This window comes from Taeniopygia guttata, chromosome 4 (genome assembly GCF_048771995.1).
Source record: "Taeniopygia guttata chromosome 4, bTaeGut7.mat, whole genome shotgun sequence".
NCBI lineage: Eukaryota > Metazoa > Chordata > Aves > Passeriformes > Estrildidae > Taeniopygia > Taeniopygia guttata.
Genome location: NC_133028.1, coordinates 42,764,433 through 42,786,311, shown reverse-complemented (window position 1 = coordinate 42,786,311; position 21,879 = coordinate 42,764,433). Strand labels below are relative to the sequence as shown.

Genomic DNA, 21,879 nt, shown 5'->3' with positions numbered 1-21,879 from the left:
CATTGATTTCTACTTACTGTTGAAAGTATATTTAAATATAGTACTGGTATCATGAATAAGTCCTGTGAGCGTCTCAGGATCTCCTGTTCAGTTTTTGTGCATTTAAGTTTTCAAATTGCATCGTCCTATAATTAAGCTGGGGCTTACATTATCTGATTTTGGTGAGGTGGCGTGGGTTTTTTTGGTGGGCTGCTTTTCTGTCTTTCCTCCCTCTCTCCCATATCTGAATGCCTGTATCCTTTTCAGGCAAACTCTGATATTTGTGAGATACCAAAATGAGGAGAATTTGCAGATTTGTTTTTTAGGTTGCAGTCCACTAGTTTTGGGAAGCTAGTTTAAAGAACACCTTTAAAGACTGAGATAGTATACTATCTCTCACTCCCCACTTAATGATGTAGAAAAAGTGTTTATTTTGGGTTTGTTTCTTGCTCGTTTAACACCTTAGAATTATCAGGAATGTCAAGTCTGGTCTTTCCTGTTTTTTTGTTGGCAGGCTTCTTGAATTACTCAGTAAATTAGGAGTTTTCTCAGGCCTAAAAAAATGGCTATGCTGTTTATCTTTAGAAGGGGAGCTGTAGTCTGAGTGTCTTGAGTTAAATGGTGGGGAGGAGGGGGCGAGTTAGGAAATGAAGCTAGATAGCCTGAATAAAAATTGCTCTCTGATTAGAGGTCTCTTTCTTGGTCATTATGTTTTGTTAGTTTTTTTCCCTGGTAATTTGTTGATGTGGTTTTCAGTTTGAAAAGAAATTATTTTCCATTCTGTGTTTAACTTGTATTTTTCTCTTTCTTCATGTGTTCTCAATGTTTCTATTTTTTCTGGTATGGAAAAAAAATGGGAATAAAGCAGAAAAAAAGCTGTTCAAAGAATCCTTTTCTTCTGTTAGTTCAGAACCCTGATTTAGCATAGCATATTTGTCTTCCATTACAGATCAGCTACTTTTTTACTGTCAAAGCAGAAAAGTAACTGAAGAGATTAATTTATAGGCTGATTCTTTAACAAAACCTGTGGATATGCTGCTAAATCATGGCAGTGGAGTAACTACTGAGGCCCTAATGTAGTGTCCTTCTCTCCAATAGCTTTATATGCTTTCTAAAACTGAAGATCCTCTGTGTAAATGTGGTTGTGAATGGGCTTTAAGTGTGATGTTATACAAAGGAAGGATGATGGGCTGGTGTGTTAGTCAGTGGAAGCATATAACTGCTGGGTGAGAACTTGTTGGTCGATTAAAGCAATACTGTAGCTGTGAGTGAGCTCTGCTTTTGGACACAGTTGCTCTGTTGGAAGATGTGGAAGAAATTCCAGTTAAGCTTAAACATATGTGCATGTATTTTTCAGTTCTTCTATATAAACAAATAGTGAGTATGTGGGTGGATCAGTGGCTTCCAGATCATGCAAATATATGGATTTTGGTGGAGCTGGGAAGGAAGATCGACAAAATTAATGCAGTGGTATTTTTTTGCATGTAAATGGTGTCCTCAGATTACTGAGAGTACTGACAACAAATTACTTAAAATGCAAGATTGCACTTATCTTTAAAATATTTCATCTTAGTGAAAAAAATACAAACTCAAGATCATGAAGTTTACCCCTTGAGAGCATTTTAGGGGAAATGGTTGAAGCAAGTATCTTGAAAAAAACCCTGTAACTTATAGTTTAGTTGTATTGTGCCAATAAGATCTAGGCAGTCCTATGCTGGATATTCTGAATATAGTTATACTCTGCCCAAGTGTACATCACAGTTCTTGAGGAGTTGAGGGTCATTTTTCAGATCAGCATCATCCTAAACATAGTGATGAAAGCAATCATTGATCAGAAATCAAAATCATCAATCAGAATTGTGGCATCGTGGTTTCTGCTGCTGGACTGTGTCACTAGTTTTTTGGGAGAAGAGTGATGCTATTTAAAATTTTTTTTTTTGTGGTTGGGGTGTGTGCAAATTACAGAATCTTGGGACAGTGAAACCATTCAGTCACAAAGGACTTTCCAATGCCTTCTTTTAAATTTACTCTTTTTTAAGGTGTTGCCTTCTGAAGTCAGGTTAATCTTGATCTTTCATGAAATTCTTTGCTAGTGTTTTTTTCTCTTTTCTAGGTAAAGAAATTAAAAGCCTTTGATGGAGATATATCAAAACTGTCTCAAGCTGATTCCTTCATGTACTTATTAATCCAGGTGCCAAAGTAAGGAGATAGTTGGTTTCTTCTGTTTATGATAAGTGTTCTTTTTTGGCTGTCAGTTCTAAACCTGTTTGTGTACTCCAGCTATGCTCTTAGGATTGAAGCCATGGTGTTGGAGAGGCAGTTTTCACCCTCCTGTGCTTCTCTACAGGATGACATGAAAATTATAAGACAGGCAACAAAAGGTAATTAAATATGTTGGGACATGCCTAATACTCTTGTTTTTGTTAGCATGTTAATTAGTCTGCATTACGAAGACCAGAGCTTGAATTTCAGGTACCTTAGCTATTAAAAGGAGGCTAACTCCCCTCTGACAAATGCCATCAGGGTGTGCCTGGTGGATCTTTGCTTCCAAAATCAAAAAATCTGAAGACTTTGAGTACACTAGCAGCAAATTCATGTTCAAAACCTAGAAGTAATATATCTTAAACTGACAGAAGCAGAAGTGTCTATGTCCAAATTGTCATCTTTTGAGTACAGTTTGCTCATTCCTGCACTGCTCTGCCTCTGATGGAATATGGTTGTTACACCTCTCTGCTTATTCTTTCAGCGATCCATAGGAAAAATGACCATTTTCTAAATTTCTCTATAGGCCACTTCCTTTTGAGGTGGCAGTATTGATAGATTAAAGTCTTTACTATAGAGAATGCTGTTGCTATTCCTATGTTTTCTGGTTTTGTTCTCTATATTTCTCTACATACCTCTTCTGCTCTTTACATTTCTCAAGTTTTGAACTGCTGCAGATGGCTATTTGTTTGGTAATGTGGTGTCTTCTACTCTGCAGAGAAAAGTAGTAGATTTTGTGGTTCCAGTTGAACATTAATGCTGACCCTTTACAGTATCTTGAGTGCCTCTTTGTCCTGTTCCTCAATATGAAGTTCCTATGTCATGTTGGAAATTTTTTGACAGGCTACTAGATCACTGCTTAGACTGTTTCTAGTGGTATAAAATGGTGCACTAATTAAAATATTCAGTTATGAGCACTGGTGATTAGAGTAGTCCTTTCAAGTGAAAGCAAAGGGAAAAAAAGCATTTTCCCACCAGTGGGGACTGATTTCTCGTTGACTCGGGAAAGTGTGCAGTACCTAGGATTAGGTCTGAGTTTGGCCTTTTATTAGGATCTCTTTTACATCATTGTTCTTTGGGTTTTGAGCAACAGACATATGTGAGGGAATATGCGATGTATAAAAGTAGCCACACCTTAATGTCCTTCATGTCCTTCACCCAAGACATGTAAACTGGTGAATTAATTCCCTCCAGAGAGGAGACACTTTGGTCTCCAGCTCCTGCATCAGGCCAGTCATGCAAATCACTGACTGGCCTTTCCCTGTGTTCAGTCCACTTTGTCATGTGCTCTTCTCCATTTGGTCTTTTCACTTCAGGGTTTGTTGATAGCCTGAAGTTGTTTAGGAATTATGTCTCCTTTTCTAATGCTGTCTCCTAGTTTCTTGCCTGTAATTAAACAGAGAGAATATTTACTTCCATTTTAATGCTGATAATCACTAAGGGTTAGGATGGTCTAAACAGCCACCTAGCCTGCAATGGATGTATGTCACAGTGACGCCGAGCGGGCTCTCACTATATATGCAGTCTTTAGAAGTTGCCTTCTCCTCTTGGCCTTGTGAAAGTTGCTATTCTCTTATTTATTCTCTCCTCTCTCTTCTTCCTTGCTTCCTCACCTTGGACCTAGCTTGTTAGATCAAAGGTTATTTAATTATTTCTATGCTTTTAGGTTGCCAGTATTGAAATACAAATGTGTAAGGGCTATGGGTTTCCAAAATGATTCATTACTGTATTGTGTTGAGCAGCTGAATGCAGGATAAATTATAGAACATGGACTTGGAACCGAGATAGTTTTTAAAAGTATTTACACTACAATCAAAAGGATTCCACCTTCTATTTTCTTCATTAGGATAACATATAGTACCTCACATTACAACCAGCTCATAGTGCTTTTCTTGCTGTATGGGTAATTACAAATTTGGAGTTGCTTGGTTTGCTGTGCCACATTTATTAACTCTTTACAGTTTTGAATTTCCACATCTTATTTCTAAGGCAATCCCTCTGGTGCACATATACTGTTTTTTGCACATATGTTGTTTTTTGCTTGTATGTGGCTGGGTGAAAAGGTGTATGAATTCAGATAGAACAGTACTGTGCATTTTGCAAAGAAATGAACATACATACAAACCAGGCTTGTGTGATTGGAAAACTTTAAAAGGCTGTTTTATTCCATGTGACTCTTTGTCACACTGAATATAGCTTTCTGCTAAATCATCTTTGATATGACAAGTAAAACAAATGCTGCTATGAGTTGATGATCATACAAAAATAAAATGATGATTCATAGTGGGAGTTGGACAAGCAAAGAAAATTTAAACATTGCCTGTTATCTTTTCGGGCCTGATGGACAAGTCTTCTAAAAAAGGAGTAGTTGTTAAAAAATCCAATCCTGGCAGATGGCAAATGGATCTTGCAGGGTGCAGAACACTTTCCTCACACTGGAATAATTAGTAGGTGGTGAGGATACTTAACCACTTGCATGAGACACTTCACACATTGTAGGATGAGGCCCCAAATACTTTCTTAGCTGCTGGAGGTTGCCTTGGAAATACTACACTACTACACTTGCTAAGTTAAGGTCTGAACATACACTTGAGGTTTGTCAGTTGTGCTTGTGAATTGGAATTATACAGTACAATTATCTTTCCCACGACCTCTTCAGTTTATTGTAGTTTCTTGTCAAGTATAAAAAAAAAAAAAAAAAAGCTGAAGATGAAGAGGAGCTTGGTAACCGACCATATTTCTAAACAAACAATTGTTATCACTTTTCTTGTTCCTTACAGAGTTAATGACTTGTGAGGAGCTGCATTCCATATTGCACTTGGTCCTTCAGGCTGGGAACATTATGAATGCGGTAAGTGACATCCCAAAGGGAGATGCCTGGTGGGCCCTACTTCCTTGTTAGTACTGCAGCGTTCTGATGTCATGCCTCAGCTTCTCATTTGCTCTTTTGCAAATTGTTTCTTTTTAGGGAGGTTATGCTGGCAATGCTGTTGGATTTAAACTGTCGTCACTGCTCAAGCTGGCAGACACGAAAGCAAACAAACCTGGCATGACTCTGCTGCATTTTGTTGCTCTGGTATAGAAAATCTATTTTACTGGTATAAACAACTTCTACAAATATAGGTCCATTAATTGATACACAATAAAAGGGGCCATGTGCTTCCAAAAAAAGCAACTGTCTCACAGCTTTGATCTAATCTTCACCTTTCTTCTCCTGCCACAAAGTTTACCAAAAATTACCTTTACCTGGTCATCCTGTCCGGAACCTCATGTAAAGCTTAAGTTTTTATATCATGTAGAAACTTGCCTTCATCAAACTTCTTCACTGTAGATTTTCTCTTATTCTTACATTGTGGAAGTGGCTTATTTTGATAACAATTCTCTCAGTCTTCCCATTGAATCTTTTGAGCAGCCTTCTTGATAGCTTCTTTTTCCTCCTTTGATGACTGATAGGTGTTTTTTAAAGCTGCTGCAGACATTTTCAAGCTAGTCTTCTTTCCTTTCAAATTTTTTGATTTTAAAAGGGAGAGAGTTTAAATGCATCTGTTTGACTTTTGTTATCTGTGTACAAACCGGCTTAAGAGATTTAATAGGGTATAAATTGGTGTTTGTGCAGGAAGCATCGTATCTGCTCAAACAATGGCATCAGTAAATTGTTCTTTCCCTGACATTCCTTATTAATACATCTGGTTTGTGTTCACTGGCAGAAGCAGCTATTATTTTACACTGCAAAATGGAAGCTGTTGTTTAAAATCTGCAGTTCTGATCCCTGCCTTTCTTTAAGGGATGTCCTCCACTCAGTTGTGTTAGGATTGAATGGGAAGAAAAACAGTGCAGGAGAGAAACCTTTAAGTGCCCTCCCAGAAGCTTTACAACTGCCAGACTTAGGGATTTTGGCATGGTGGTGGAATGTTAATGGATTGTGTGTGTTTTGGTTTTGTTCTGTTTGTTTCAGGAAGCCCAAAAGAAAGATGCTGCTCTTCTCAACTTTTCAGAAAAAATTAGGAGTGTTCATGATGCCGCCAGGTGAGTTAAAAGAAAACTGAAAAGTTATGGTTAGAGTGAAACTGGAATTTTCCCATTTGTGAAGCAGTGAGGCTTATTCAGGAAAGTCTTGGCATAAAACCAGATCTTTACAAATGTTTACTGTAGCTTTGAGGTCTTAATTTCCATTTACTAGCAGAAGTATGCCTGCAATGTGCCTTCAGGTATGAGGTTTTTTTATTACATGATCTCCATAGGTTTTTGGTAATTCTGTCTCTGTCAAATACATGTGCTTGTTCATTACTTTCAAGGGATTGAACTAAAAGCATGGTACTCTTTTTCCTTAAAACAATTTCCATCAGTTTCTGAGCAGGCTAAAATACCTTTCCAAATCTGGTACCGGGGGCAGGTGCTGGCCCTGGCTTCACTGAGATGTTTTTAGAGGTTTCATTTGCTATCTTGGTTGGAAAATCTAAAGGATTTATACCTCTGCATTTTTTCAGCTTAGTCTGAAGCTGCATAATTTTAAACTGAACCTGATTCGTACCTCAGTAAGTGTGCTTACTTTTGTGAGACAGGGTGATCTAAATCGGAAACCTGGAAGCTAGCAGTGCTGAAGTTCTGTTCCCAGTTTTGCTACTTCCTTACTCTTGAGCTTAGGGCAATCTATTTACATTCTTTTCCCAGCTGCAAAATGGATCCAGTTTCTTAGATCTGATGGAGGGTTAAGTAATGTCTGCAAATACTGAAATCTTCTGAGGAAAGGAGTGGCCATGGAGTTAATCAGAAAATTTTTGAGGGACCACCTGTGTGGCTCTCTGCCATCCAACCCACACACCTTTTTGGCAGTTTGCCATGTGGCCTGCTGGGGAATATAACTTTCCTCAGTATCCAAGCCCCCTGGCAAACAGGAGAGAAACAGGCAGAGTCCCAAATTTGGTGATATTTATTTTCTAACTACTTTGTTCTTTGATCACATTTGTTAACACTGAAAATCTTCTGTTGTAACTCATGCTGAAGTCTATTCAGGGAGTGCACTCTGTACATGAAAATGAAACAAAATTAAATACGTACCTCATCACTGGGCATGAGGAAGGTCTTTAGAGAGAATTGTCATGTACAAGTTGCTCATAAATCCACCCAGTTAGAGCATGTTAAAACAACTACCATTATGTTCTTTATTTTTTATTGTCTTGCCTTCTTTACTTTTAGGCCATCCTCTTCCTCCTCCACAGTCAGAAAAATGTAGTCTGTACTTTCTATTGCCTTTCTTAGCTGCAAAAACACCATGTTTTCCCAAAACAGGGAACTAAACTATGCAGATGAATTATGTAGAGAAAAATCAGCACACATTATATTAATCTGTGTGTGTACTGACAACCTTACGTGTGTGTCACCATCTGCTGCCATGTGCATTTCAATCAGGCTGCCACAAGTTCTTCAGCTTTAGTGTTTGAAAGTCATGTTGCTGGTGAAACAACCTTAGGAGGAGCATGTGTACAGTTGTTAGTTCTTATCACTTGGCTAACTATACTGCTTCAATTCCTAGGCAAAGTTTAGTTCTGTTGTGAAGGAAATGCCATAGGTTTAGAAGCATTTACCCTCAAAGTGACTGGGAGATTTAGGTGGGAACTCGTGTTGTATGGAATGTGGGTCTCCCAGGAGAACGCTTAGATTACACCAGATGAGAGGTCTTTCCCGTGATCTTCATTTTCTGAGTTCCCTTTTCACAGCCGCAGTTTCACTGCTGGTGTTTAGTAGAAGGGTGAAATACTGTAACTGTAGGGTTGAGGCTGTGTGGGTTGCATTGCTGTGACTGCTTGGAAGAAGAGTGTAAGAAGAAGAGTGTAATGTGCAATGTGTAATGTGCAATTTAATGATGCCAGATGCTACTGCCAAAATCCGTAGTCCTGGCTGACGGTCTCTTGTGGCCCCCTTTTTGTGGTAGCTCCTGCACTCAAACAGTCATGTAGTCAGTTGGACCAAGCAAAGGATCCATCTGGAACAAATTGGCTTTTTCCTTCTCCTAGGTTAATTTTCAGTACACAAATATGGCTGGCCATCTCGAAAATGAGTGCTGGGACAGGCACTAGGAGAGAAAAGGAACACCTGGACTGAGGCAGGGCAGCAGTAACCTTTCTAAGGTTAGGTGGGTAGGACTGGCTGGAGTTAATCATGAAACCACACCCCATGGGAATCTTTTCAGGTTGCAAATATGAAGAAATGTGCTTATCTCTCTCCTAATTTTCAGTGTCTACTCTGGAAAGATTTCCTGAACAGGCAGGTTTTGTTTGATAGCCTGTTTGCACCTCATGTAAAGCATCCACTTTTGCAGCATGTTGTGGCTAACCTGTGGGCAACTCCTTCTCTTTTTATAAAGGTTCTCTGTATATGCTATTTTTAGGTTATCCATTGATAGTGTAGAAGCAGAGCTCCACTCGCTGTCTGCCAAGACAAGATATGTTAAAGACAGCATCCGACGAGACCCAAAACTCTCTCACCAGATGGAAGACTTTCTCCAGGTTTGTAGGATATCTGTGTTAATGTGTTACTGTTGCCTGAATACAGCAGCATTCCTCAGCTGAATGTAATTTGTGTGGACCTGTCAATAAACAGAAGCACTGTTTTAATATGCCCAGCCTGTCAGTTGTACAAAGGTGTTCCAGCCTCATGCTGTTTGTCAAGTAAGATTGTTGGAAGGGCTGTGTTTTTACAGGGAGGGATATTGAGTGTACATTGCCCAAGGCTTGTTAGGCAAGCGTGTTTAGTGCATACTAAGTTACTGATGAAGATCAGTAGTTAAAATATAAGACAGTTTGTAGTGGCCTCTGGTTTTGTACTTTGCAGCTGCCCAAAGTATAATGTCTGCGTGTTATGTTATTCTGGAGCACATCAGTTTTAACTGAGGGTGTGCAGTGCATATGAGTCTTGATTGCTGGGTGACCGAAGAGATGTTGCTAGAAGCTGGACGGTTAAGGGACTCCTTTCTCTACTAATTTATCTTTAACACAGAGTCTCTTATTCAGAGCCATGCCATTATGTCCATGTGGGTTCTCCTTTTTTTTTTATTTTATTAAATACTGCAGTGACTTTACAGACCTGGATGTATATAGCACTTACCTTGCAGAGTTCTTGGTATTTTCTGAGTATGTGGTGATGCCTCAAGAAATACATATTATGCTTCAATTAAACTATTTTTTCTGGTTCACACTACAGGTAATTATTAAAAGTAAGAAGGCAGGTGTTGATCTGAAACTTAACCCGCCCTGATTTTCAACTTGCAAATGTAGTTAATAGTCCCTGTCGTTTTTCAGGAGATGAAAAGCTGATGAAGAAAGGAGCAGGTTAAGATTGAAATACCTGTCCTCATTCACTCTGAATTGTTGGCTTTTATCCATTGCACCCAGACTCTTTAATGTTACGTTTTAACATGTTTGGGATTTTAAAAATTTTAATAGGTGGTTTTATGTAACACTACAACCTTGTTTAGGCCACATTCCAAAAGAAATGTTGGAGAAAAAATAATTTTACAAATGCATACCTTGCATAAACACTTCCGGATTTTGTTTCGAAATTACAGGTGATAACCAAGCTGATCTAAAAGTCAGCTTTGATTATTTCACCCTTGTGAGTAAATTCCTGAAATATGTGGGAGGAACTATTTTTTGATGTATGCTTTTATCAGTTGTCCAGTTTATCTTCAGGTTTTATGTGGGCTTTTTTCCCCTCTTTTTTCTTTTGTTTTTCTTAAGACTTGCAAGTCATATTTGTTCCTATCCTAGTGGTATAATTTTCCAAGTAATTCCTGAAAGCAGGTTTTGATGAAGTGGTCACCAGTGCCTCCACCTGCGTTTTCCCAGCCCAGTGCTACATTATGAAAAATATTTAGGTGACTATGAGTTAGAGAAGATATTTGTCTGAAAAATTAATTTTTCTTCTCAGGTTACTTTGAGCTACAGGTGGTGTCAGATGTGGGTTTGTGCCAGAATGGAAGTGGATAGCTGGTGATGGAGATAGAGGAGACAAGGCAACTGATCAAAGTGTTTTAAGTAGTTCTGCTGCTCAAAGTCTAATCACAGCCTTAGTCTCTTCCCCTTGAATCTTCTTCCACTAAACTACTCCCATCCTGTCTGTATTGCTCTATACTTACAATTCACTTTAGGGGAACACTTTCTGTATGTCTTAAAATGTATGTGTTTTCAGTGGTTCCTTACCTTTCAAGTATGAAAACCTTTTTTATTGTAGTCTAGGGTCACCTTATGAAGGAATTGATTTTGTTGTGTATATCCATGAATCAGTTTATGTATGTTGTTGGAAAAGTGGGGAAGAGGAATTAATCCTTTATGCTTAGTTGGAGGCTGAAGGGAAAATGGGAAAATAAAGAATGAGGAGCTCCCAAGAGGTCTGTCAGTGTTCTAGTACAGTCTTTGATTTAACTCATCTAAAAATTAAAGCAGTAAGTTTGTTCAAGAGCTTTTGAGCTTTTTCCTGGTTTCCATTCTAGTCACTAGAATGTACATTTTGATTGATCCATTTTTCCTGACCTTCTTTACTCAGTTTGCTGAAATGGCATGTGTCCTTTTGTTAGTATGAGATCTTCTTCAAAATTTTAATTTCCTGGGTTCTGTAACAACTTCTAGGCTGGAACATGTATTTCAAAAGTTCCTAATACATACATGACCTGTTGTGACTTTAAGTTTTCTGTCTGGTTCACGTGCGTATGGTTTTTGCTGCAGTTTGCTGTAAAGCGTCTACAGAAGCTTGAAGACCAGAAACAAGAACTGCAAAAGGAGGGAAATGCTCTCATTGACTTTTTCTGTGAAGACAAAGAAACTATGAAGTTGGATGAATGTTTCCAGATATTTAGGGACTTCTGCATAAGATTCAACACATCTGTTAAGGTAAGAGTGCTGAATGAGATTCTCACACTTTTGAAATGGATATTGGCTCACGTGAATTAAGTTGGTTTTTCTGCTTAAGGGGCATTTGTACTATTTGATCTATTTGCTCAAATGGCTACAGAAAACTGCACTCCTGTAAGCACTCCTTGACAGAAGTCAGGTAGGAAATGGCCATTGTGAGCAACCTGCTGCTCTGCATCTTCTGTTTCAGGCAGGTGAGACCACTGGGATGATAAATCAGGGTTGCTCTTTGGCCTGCTTCTAAGTGGGCACCTCCCTTCTGTTTTGGAGGAGGCTGGTGACTGCTAAACTGAGCTGTGAGACAGATTGCACAGCCTTCTTGACTATGGCTCGCTGCTCAGGTGTTGACCTGGTGGTGTTGGATCATTGGGAAGGCCTTGAGGTGTGGCACACCATTCTGTGGATGTACCTGCCTGAATCCACACTAGCTTGGGCTCTCCACTGCCTTCCTCTGCATGGCTAGAGGCATTTCACCAAGTAAAGTAAGGGCTGTGTATTCTACTTTGTCCTTTCAAAGGATTTTTGTGGGTGAAAACTTAAGTGAAACAGGCCTATGTCAGCAAGATACCTTATCCCCAATAAATGAGCATTCATTTGCCGCCAAGTACCCTGAATTGGTCCTAAATAATTCAGGAAATGTGCCAAGATGGAGGAGCAGTATTGGCATTGGTTACAGTTTTGGTGCAGCAAAGTCTGTCTATTGTTACAGATATTTCTTAGGTCTTTATAAATAGCATGAATTAGTTTGATCAGTGCCCTTTTGCAATCTGCATTTGGCAGCACTTTGGATAAAGGCTTTGGTTCAGAAAGAACAGTCTTGATTCGGAGCAAGCTGACAGGATGTTCAGCTGACATTCCTGTTGTAACATTAGTTTGCCTAACCTTTATCACCCATGACAACATGTAGTTACAGGAGGGTGGACATTGCACAAACGTATAAAACCAAATGGTGGTAGCTATTTCAGTCAATTTAGCAAGAGCTGACTTCATCCATATATGTTCAAATATTGGGGATTGAGGATTTCATTCATAGTCACTTATTACAAGTGGCTGTTGGATAGCTATGACTTTTGAGGTCCCCTCTTTGTAGTAAGCAGCTACACTCTAAAAAATGACAAATTAGCCTCTTGCTTGCAAATTTTGAAAAGATTTGCTTGCTAACTGTGGACTGACCATTACCAGAACAATTTTGAATAAAAATGGCAGTTCTGACAAAAGAATGTAGTGTGTAGACAGCACATCCAACACTCTAAAAAGATGGCTTGTACCACCATGGCCATGTGCACATATTTCAGATGCTTAAACATCTTTTGCAATTTTTTGGCATGTCTAACTATGTGCTTAAAATAGGTTTTTCATCTGAATAAAATCTCCTAAAACATGTTCTGTGTGAGGTTAAAATATTCTTTTTCTAATATGGACTATGGTATTAGTATCTGCAGCTACTTTTAACCATTTCTCTTGACGGTGGTATATTTAAAGTTGAGCTTTAGCATTTGGCAAGAATTCATTCTGTAATTCCATACCTGTGAAAGAAAACTTCCTGCCAAACATTTTTCCTGAAATGCAAGTTTTTTCTTTTTCTTTCTTAGATGTTCAGGTTTCTTAGGTCTCTAATGCATCCTATCTTTCAGAGCCCAGTGTAGTCTCAAATCCACTTTAAGAGGTGTAGATTAATCCATTCATCTCAAAGCATTAGGGTTTTGTTTACTGAAAGCTTTCAGGTGATTTTTCCTAGTGGTGCAGCTCTTCAGTTGTCACAACAATGGGAAGATTAAACTACACAGAGGTTTAGACAAATAAAGGTGTGATTTTTTTTAAAAAAAGTGTGTCATTGATTAGACCAGATTTAACAACATGCTGGAAAATCACGTAATTCCTTTGTCAAGAATAGCCTCTTCCTTCTTTCTTTTGCTACAGCTGTACTGGCTGCAGCAAGCCAAGTTCTTCATTTCAGAAAGCAACCCAGAAAGTTCAACTAAAGGTGCAGTTAGATTAAATCTGAAGCCTAGAGGTAACAGTTAAAATGCTGATATTCACAGTAAATCACTGCTAATTATTTCAGTAAAAAAGTGTTTACTGTCTTGTCTTTCAAATTCAAACTACCTCTTCTATGGCTTCCTCGACCAAAATCTCTCAGTTTAGCTGCCAAAATCTCCATCCTACCCTGGGCAATCTCTGTACTACAGCTGCCAGTTTTTGAAACCAACAGTGATTGCATAATCCAAAATTGAAGTTAGACATCGATTGATGGTCCTTGAGTGGTGTCAGTTGATGTCATAGTATCATGAGGCATTGTGTTAACTTTTCTATTTGCTTTCATATGCAATTAAGCAATGCCTTTTCACAAAATTTTCAGTCTGTAATAGAGGAAAGTATCACTGCGTAGAAATTGGACTTTCTGAGGAGCAATTGCAGTTGTAATAAGGTAGGTTGGAAAAACTGCGTTGGCTGTGTGCTGGTCAGACAAGTTTGTCTTAAAATGTGGATGTAAAGATTAGATAGAGATTTACTCACCTGGTAAGATTGCCGCCTTTAAACTTAGTGAGGACTTGATGCTCTCCATCTTACATCTGGAACTCTCTGGCTTGACCAAGGAGTGGTTGGGCACTGGAATAGGCTACCCAGGGAAGAGGTCATGGTGCCAAGCCTGACAGAATTCAAGTGTTTGGACAATGCTCTCAAGCACACAGTGTGACTCTTGGGGATGGTCCTGTCCAGGGCCAGGGGTTGGAATTCAGTGATTCCTGTAGATCCCTTCCAACTCAGCATATTCTGTAATACTAAGATGTGACCTCTGCTTGGGTTTGATGGGTCAATTTGTTGGTCTTTGCAAGGTCCAGTGCGGTTTTTTTTGTGTTTGCTGGCCAGATGGATGTGTGGTCCCATTAGTTATGCAGGGAGCTGCTCTCTGTAGGGTTAATGGTTGCAGGCTGTGGTTGCCACAGTGATTTCATGCATGTGTATGTATTGGAGGTTGGGAGTGGGTAATAGCAGTAGGCACTGACTTCAGTGGGAAGAAATAAAGGCAGAGAGGAGGGAGTGTGTTTTGTTCTTATGCATAGGACACTGTCCTCTGAGACATGTATTTGTGATTTTCCTCCTTCAGGAGAATACGGAACGAGAGATCCAGGAGCTTCAAAGTCTGCAAAGGCGAAAGGAGCTGGAGGAGAAGCGTCGATCCTGGGCAGCTGGAGAGCTTGGGAGCTTTGGGCGGAGCAGCAGTGAAAATGATGTAGAGATGTTGGCTAAAAACGGACTTGGAGAATTTCTTCCCTTCTTGCAGCAGAGGCCTCAAAGCCTTTTGTACAGAAACACAAATTCCAGACGCTCTCGACTTTCTTTGGGGATGACTGCAGACAGGGAGTTGCAGAGTTTCCTTGAAATCTCCAAAGACGAGGATCCAAACAAATTTAACAGCCTTCCCCGTGCAAACACCCGACAAACAAAACCTAATGTAGCCTGGACGGAATCCAAAGAAACAAGAGATCTCAACTTAAATACCTTGCACTTACACCAACAGTCGAAAATGGAAGTGAAAAGTGGTGGCCCCGTGCAGGTGCCTCCAGGTCAGCCCAGTCACCTCAGAGTCTCAGCCAGTCCTGGTGCCCATTACTCACAGAGGAGCACTGACTACAGCTTGCACACTTCCAACGTGTCCTGTGGGGAGTCCACAGATGTAAATGCTCTGGCACTTGCAATTGAGGAGCGTGAACTTGTTAAAGGGTTACGTAAGTTTGATATTCAAGGAGCAAAGCATGCAGAAGATGCACCTTTAAAATATTTAGAGGATGCTGGTGGGACAGACCTGGAGACTCTGGATGATCTAAGCTTCCATTCTCTGAGCACTGCCGATGATGAGCTGCCTCCAGCTTGCAGGAGTTCCAGAGAGGCCCGTGACCATCAAACCAAGGCAGTGCGTTGCAAGAATGAAGCTTTAGAGGCCAGCAGCAGCAGCCCTATGTCTATGGATACAAGTGTTTCAGGAAGTAGGGAAGATGGACCAGTGTGCTACATGTCAGATACCACGACTGATTGTTCTTTGACATTGGACTCTGAAGAGGGAAATGATTTTAAATCAGCAGGCAGCGAGATAAGAATTGAGGCTGGCAAAGCATGCTCTTCTGGCAATGATGCTCAACACAAGGCTAGATCATCCTTCTCAAACCTGAATTCCACCTCTGACAAGGGCCTGTCTCTTCACACTTCTGCCAATGATAAGGATGATGCTGATAGCAAGCACATCCTTCCTAAAGAAAAACCCATAAAAAATAAAGATCTAGTAGGACCAAAGACAAACTCTCTAAAAGACCGATCTCTAAGCTCCACAAAATCCAGTGGCACTCGCCCTAGCCACACAGCTCCTTCCAGACCTGTCAGAACTTTGAATGCCTCTGAGAATGAAAGTATGAGGAAAGTGGTGCCTATTTCTCGGTCAAACAGGGCGCCCAGCAGCGTGAAAAAGCCGGAAGCCAAGCCAGCCCTTCGTGAAAGCAGTACAGTGGAAAATCGTCTGTCTCATCGCAGCTCTGTCCGAGGCACAACAGACACACTGCCAAGAAGTCCCTACAGGCACAGCATGTCAGTAGAAGAGCCAAGGATACGAAGGGGCACTGTCACCTCAAGCAGTGCTCATTTCGAGAGGGACAGAGTCGCTCTCAAGAAGCCAATCTCTAAACCCATTAAGAGTAATGTCAAATCAAAGACAGATGAAACAAAGATGTGTCGCTCCAGTGTAAAACCCCAGACCCCTCCAGATGACACCAAGGTTGCCACAGTCACTATTCCCAAAGCACCACCTGCTGTCCCAAACTTTGCAAGGAATACAGTAGCCTCTTCTTCAAAGCGTGCAAAAGTGGATCTATCCAGCTCATCCAGACCTCCACCCATCACAAGGTCTGTGTCCCAGAGGCTGCCTAAAGTGAAGCCAGCAGTGACCTCTGATGATCCAAATCCAAAGGAGAACAGCGTGAGAACCTTAAAGAGAGCAAATAGTGCAAGAGTGGTTGGAAGAAGCATCCTGCAGGGAGAAGCTGTCAGCATGAAAGCAGAGCCTGCACCAAAGGAACAGGAAACAGTGGAAAAGGCATCTCTTAAACTGAAGGATGCAAATAGAACCACAATTGGTAAAATTCTGAAGCCGTTATTGAAATAAGGGAGAGGGGTTTTTTAACCTTGGAATGTGAACACTTGTCCAAGCACTGGATGTCTGTGTAGTGAAATTCCTTAAAACACTAACCTTGCCAATACATGGCATCATGTGCTTATTGAAGTCCGGCACACTGGTGGAAAAGGGCAAGTAGCTGTATTCTGGTCTAAATCCTTTTTTATGAATTTGAATGTATTTAAAGCTACTGTGATGGAATGTGAGCAGAACAGCATATCTTTGCATTTGTGATAAAAAAAAGTTACCAAAAGCCAAAAAGTTTTAAGAAGTTTTAACTACAAGATGAAACACTTTGTGACAGAAAACGTGGATTAAGGCCAGTTTTTTGTGTACATAAGATTCTTCCTAGGACTCAAGCCTTTGTGCTTGTTGGCTTCTTATTTGATGTCAAAATGAATCCTGTGGAACAGTACTGAAATGAACTTAGGTGATTGTGCTTTCAATTGCTTTCAATTCCTTGGATTCGGGAGCTCTTTTTACCTGTTGCAAAGTCCATTGCTGGCAATTGGACAGACTGGGAACTGCTGCCCAAAAAATTGTAAAACAAGATGTTTGCTGTTTATGGCTGTCTTTAACCTCCCTGAAGAATTTATAGCATGTTTTATGAATGTGTATGTGTGTCTGGGGAAGGCTTTCTGCTGGGCAGGAGGTTTGTTCTCCAAGAATGTGGCAGCATTTTCTTGCATGCACAAGTGGATATGGCTAGTGCAGCATTGGATAGCACAGCTGGAGGCTGTGCCTGTTGGATGGGCCATTGGCATGACAACTATTCCTGACTTGTTTTGATCACAAGCAAACTTGCCAGCTTTTGGTCATACAGAAGTGCCATATATTTATGATACATATCAGGATGTTTGCAGTTCAGCTCTTAAAGGCTGCAATGTAGTGCCGAGCACTTTCTTACCATTCCATGTTTCCACTGGTTTGTATACTACCAAACTACTTGAATGTTGCAATGGCTCTGATTGAGCCACTAGTTTCCCTGCCTCCTCCTCCTCCTCCACTCCTTCTCCTTGTCAACAAGAATATTTAGCATGAAACACAGAGCTTACGCATGATAATGTTTTTGTAGAGTTCTTTGGTTGCTTCAAATGTGGTTTTTAATGTTTAAAGACTCTAAAGGAATTAAATTAGCATTTGATAAGCTTTTTGCGAAGTAAAAACATCCCTTTTTTCCTGCAGATACAAATTTTAACTTCTGTCAGACTAAGATACAGAGAATGAGGGAAAACTCATTCAGCATGCTGAGCATCTTCCCAAGAGGAATGTACTTAGGTGGGGAAAGTGCTGTTCTCCTAAGCATTTTATTTAAAGAATTGCCTTTTATTCACTTATGACTGAAGCCCCATTTAAGAATAAAATAAAAACCAAAAGGGAAATCTCTTCGGACAAGTGGCATCAACATCCTAGTGCTAGATCTGTTTGTCTGCTCTATCCCTTGGTGCTGGGAGAGTGTAATTCAATGAGAATGAGCTCACATGCTTCTCACGGGCTGGTATCAGGGACAGCTACCTTTGAGGTTTGAATCTGGAAGAGGCCTTTGGCTCCTCCCACATACCAGCCAATCTTGATGCAGACATCATACCCAAACACCATAAAGTATTGCACAGGGCCTCTTGTTTGAGTCTGTCCAACAGAGAGAATTTATAGAGCCCATTTTTCTGCAAGGGCAAATATTTTGCTTTTTGGATAAGCTTTTTGGATACTGCCTCCATTGTGAGTTAGATACAAAAGCATCTCCCTTCTTATTTGTATCTGTGTGGATATATATGCACATCTGCAAGAGCAGATGATTGACAGTTTTCCTTTCTTTTTTAAAGAAATTTGCTACCAACAAATTTTATTGGTAGCAAGCTTGAAAAATAATTTAAATGTCTTTGGAACATGTAAATAAATTTCTAAATCTGTGTAAAAGAAAACCGACTGTATTTAATGGAACATTTATACATTTCGGAGTAACTCAGTAGTTTAATAAAGTTCCCATTTTCTGGGTATGAGGTTTGTACTTTCTCCTTTCTATTACACTCTTGGCTTTGGTCCTGGAGATCTCAGGCAACTGAGTCTGGATGTGTGACTGTGGGAAGGACTCTACAGAAGAAATTGTGGTGTTTGAAATCCTGGGTTTGTTCTTATATTGAGACATGCAGTTGAACTGCAGTTTCTGAACATTTCTGGGCAGGGACTTTCTGCACAGGTTTGGGTATAACATAGGAGGCATTAGATGGTAAATGCAGCACTTCGTGTACACACTATGTTGTGGCCAAGACAAATGTTCATGGCACTAACAAGTCTGGATCTGTCGCTATCTTCATGCCTTTGAGCTTAGCACACTTTATTGAGAAATGCTGGTCTACAGCTCCCAGGACTATGGAAATACAGAACAGCCTGTTTTGCAGGAGCATGTGGTGACTTTTGCACTGCAATTGTGAATTTTTCAGTTTTGTCCCATTCCCCCATTGTTTTTTCTTCTTTATTGCATATGAAAGAACATCTATTCAGCAGAAAAGAAGCTAAATCCAGCCAGCCTCCTTATCCTCAGGGAACACTTCCTCTTCTCTGCTATGGAAATCATTTCTGGACTGGAATTGCTGCTTTTTGCAAACTTGTTTTGCCCCTGACTTTTCTAGTTTGGTGAGTGTCTCTCCCTGTTTGGAGTGGCAAGCACCTGCTGTCTGCCAGTGCTGAGTGACGGCTGCTGGTGGAATCTACGTGGGAAAGCCCTTCACCATCAAAAGGTGTGTCTCAAAAGTTTGTTTTTTTAAACTTCATTTTTATGTCAAAAGGGTTTATAATTACCAATTCATTATTTAAATTACCAGGTGTCAGAGACAGCGATGCCCTGTAGGTTAAATTTCCCATGCCATACAATTTTCCCAAAGGCTAGCAGGGCACGGCACTCGCCTGATTGCCATTGGCTTTCAAGAAAGGACTGAGACCTTGTCTCCTGCTTGGTTCTACTGAGTGGCTGGTGCTTCTGGCTGTGACCAGGGTGCATCAGTCTCCTCCGGTCACTACTGAGGTGGCAGCGAAGTGGGGGAGCCCAGGGGACCATGAGGGTAATGTGGAGCTGTGGAGCTGGTGAAGATTGAGAGATAGAGGGAAGCTGTGGGAGTAAGAGGTGCTGATTCATACTTGGAGGAATTTAATATTCACATCTCATGTGGGAACTGCATACAAATGAGGGGCTCAGTGGATCCCTCATTACAACAGCTCATTAAATTATCAAGAAAGACAGAAAAGGTTCCCATCACACCTCCCACAGTGTACAAGCCTGGACTATGTCATTCAAAATAACCAGTCGGTATCTTTCTAATCTTATGGTCCGTCTGTGTGGATGGATGCAGACAGCCACACGCTGGCTCCTGCCTATCCCTTCCCGAGCCAGCTCTGTGCTGGAGATGTTCCCTGGGCGCTGACCCCGCGCTCCCAGCCTGGGGCTGGCACTGCACATCCATCCTCCCGGGCTCGGCTGCTCGGCCAGCCCTGCCCAGAGCCCCGGCAAGGCCTGCCCGCTGCTGCGTGTGAGAACCTAATCCCTGTGAGAGAGGCCCAGCTAAACACTGCTCATTTCAGATTTGGCTGCACAATGTTTTCCATTAACTTGATACATGCTGTTTACATCCTCCTGCTGCTAGTGCCAGAGATAACTGCCTTGGGAACAGCTCCCTACAGGTATTGTTAACAGCTGCTGGAAACAAAGGAATTTGTTTTAGCCACGTCACTATCTAAGTAGCCAAAAATACGTTACTTTTTTATTACTTGCAAGCTGATATTAAAAACTGTTGTGTTCCCCTGGTTGAAAGATGCATTCTGGAAATCTTGTATGCTGTTAAAGCTGGCAGCTGAAGTCGTCTCTCTGCAAGCCTAAAAGAAAGTGACACCGGGGCGAAGGACATGTGAGGGTACTTGCTGCAAGGTGTGTGATCAGCACCATCGGCATCAAATACTTCCAGTCAGAGAAAATTGTTTCAAGCCAGTGGTTGTTCCTTGCCATATAATTGGTTTCCATGCCTTTTCAGCCTGAAGGCTGAAGTTGCAGGATAGGCACTGGTTGCCTCAGCTGGCAACTTGCTTTGATTAAAAACAAACAAACAAACAAAAATCCTCAATCTGCAGCTGCTGATGTTCTGACTTTCAGCATGGAAGCACTGGACATACAAGCAGGTTGACTTTAGTGCTGTTGTTCAGAGTGAGGTCAGCAGTGGCTGAGCAAATGCTCAGCAAGGGTGGCCTTGTGTGCATGGAGGGGAGAGAGTTACATGAGTTTCTGAGACCATTCACACCATCTGAAGCAGACAGATTCCCTTTGAACAGAGATGTGCCTTTTCTGCTTTTGATCAGGTCTGAACAATAGCTCCTTGTTTGTCCTGTTCTATCCTTGCTGGGAAGAGGAGGAGAAAAAAAGCAAGAAACGTTGATGCTTCCTTGTGGGTCAAGTGGAGCAAAAATATAAACTCTACCTACTTTAGTTTCTGTCTTTTTTAAACAATAGGACTGTGACTCATAAATAGAGCTGTTAGCTTCAAATTACTCTCTGTTGCACAGGAGCAGCAGATATTTTCAGTGGCTGCAGTGATCCAGCAGCAAAATAAGCATAAAAGCAAGAACTCTGTTTAGCTCCAGAGTACATCCCAGTGACAGGTTTCCTTTTCTCTGAAAACAAACCTTAGCAGCTGAACCCAGACAATGTTCATTTGGGCACCCAAGAGAGCTGGCTAGAAAATGCTTGATTCTGCTTCTAAATGAATTGTTTAGAAGGGAAATAAAATGAAGTAAGATTTTATATCTTTCAGGTGGGCTAGCACAAGTTGTGGGAAGGAACTAAGTATATATCTATGGTGGATATGATGTTAGTAATTACTGAAGCCCAGTAACTGGTGGGCTTCGTAGGGAAAAGTGCACAAGGAAGAAAGTGACAACAAATAGGCACAAGTGGAGACAAGTGTTCAGAACCCTTACAGGTCCCTTTCTGCTACTTCTGGCAGCTCTAGGTTTAAACCACAGTCTCCAGGAGAAACCAGGACTTCCCTGTGCCTGACTCCACTGAATCGCTGCAGAAAATTATTGTCTGAGACTGCTGGAGTCACTTGAGTTCTGGAGCTGAAAATAGGACACGTTGCTAACTTCATGTTTTGGTTTCTGGTGTTTCTCACGCAGTATTTTAAACTGATTCAGACGTATTCCCTATGCAAATCTTTAATCCCTGTTGTTAGGAAGAAAAAATGGGTGTAAATGTGGTTTTGATTTTTTTCCCCACCCTTTTACAGCTGTATTTACCCCTATATGTCCCCTGACTGCTTCCTCCCACTTCTGTTTCCTCTATTATAATCTTCCATCTTTCTCTTAAATTTTCCGTCATCATTAATAACTCATCCCTCTCTTAATCTTATTTTCATGTGGCAGGCTTTCTGTACTCTTCCATTTGCTTCATCCTGCTTTCTCTCTGTTTCTTGATTCCAGTGGCTGTTTTGCTCCATCTCTTTTTTCTTTCTGCCGAGTCCTTCCCAAACGTCTGTCTGCAAAATCTGCAAACTGAGACCTTTTGCCGCCAGCTCCCAGTAAGGT

At 40.8% G+C, this 21,879-nt stretch overlaps 1 protein-coding gene across 2 annotated transcripts in view; it reads left to right on the top strand.

Moving 5' to 3' along the window:
- The window catches only part of FHDC1 (FH2 domain containing 1), a 36,695-nt gene extending 18,387 nt beyond the window's left edge, over positions 1-18,308 (top strand). The window contains exons 5-12 of one of the 2 annotated variants that reach the window (XM_030271510.4): positions 2,093-2,178; positions 2,260-2,360; positions 5,022-5,092; positions 5,210-5,317; positions 6,197-6,267; positions 8,630-8,747; positions 10,962-11,126; positions 14,257-18,308. In XM_030271510.4, coding sequence (XP_030127370.4) covers positions 2,093-2,178; positions 2,260-2,360; positions 5,022-5,092; positions 5,210-5,317; positions 6,197-6,267; positions 8,630-8,747; positions 10,962-11,126; positions 14,257-16,302 — 2,766 coding nt within the window. In that variant the 3' untranslated portion in view covers positions 16,303-18,308. The remainder of the gene's footprint in view (positions 1-2,092; positions 2,179-2,259; positions 2,361-5,021; positions 5,093-5,209; positions 5,318-6,196; positions 6,268-8,629; positions 8,748-10,961; positions 11,127-14,256) is intronic. The other variant, XM_072928461.1, reaches the window with a different exon arrangement.
- The last annotated feature ends 3,571 nt before the right edge of the window (positions 18,309-21,879 follow it).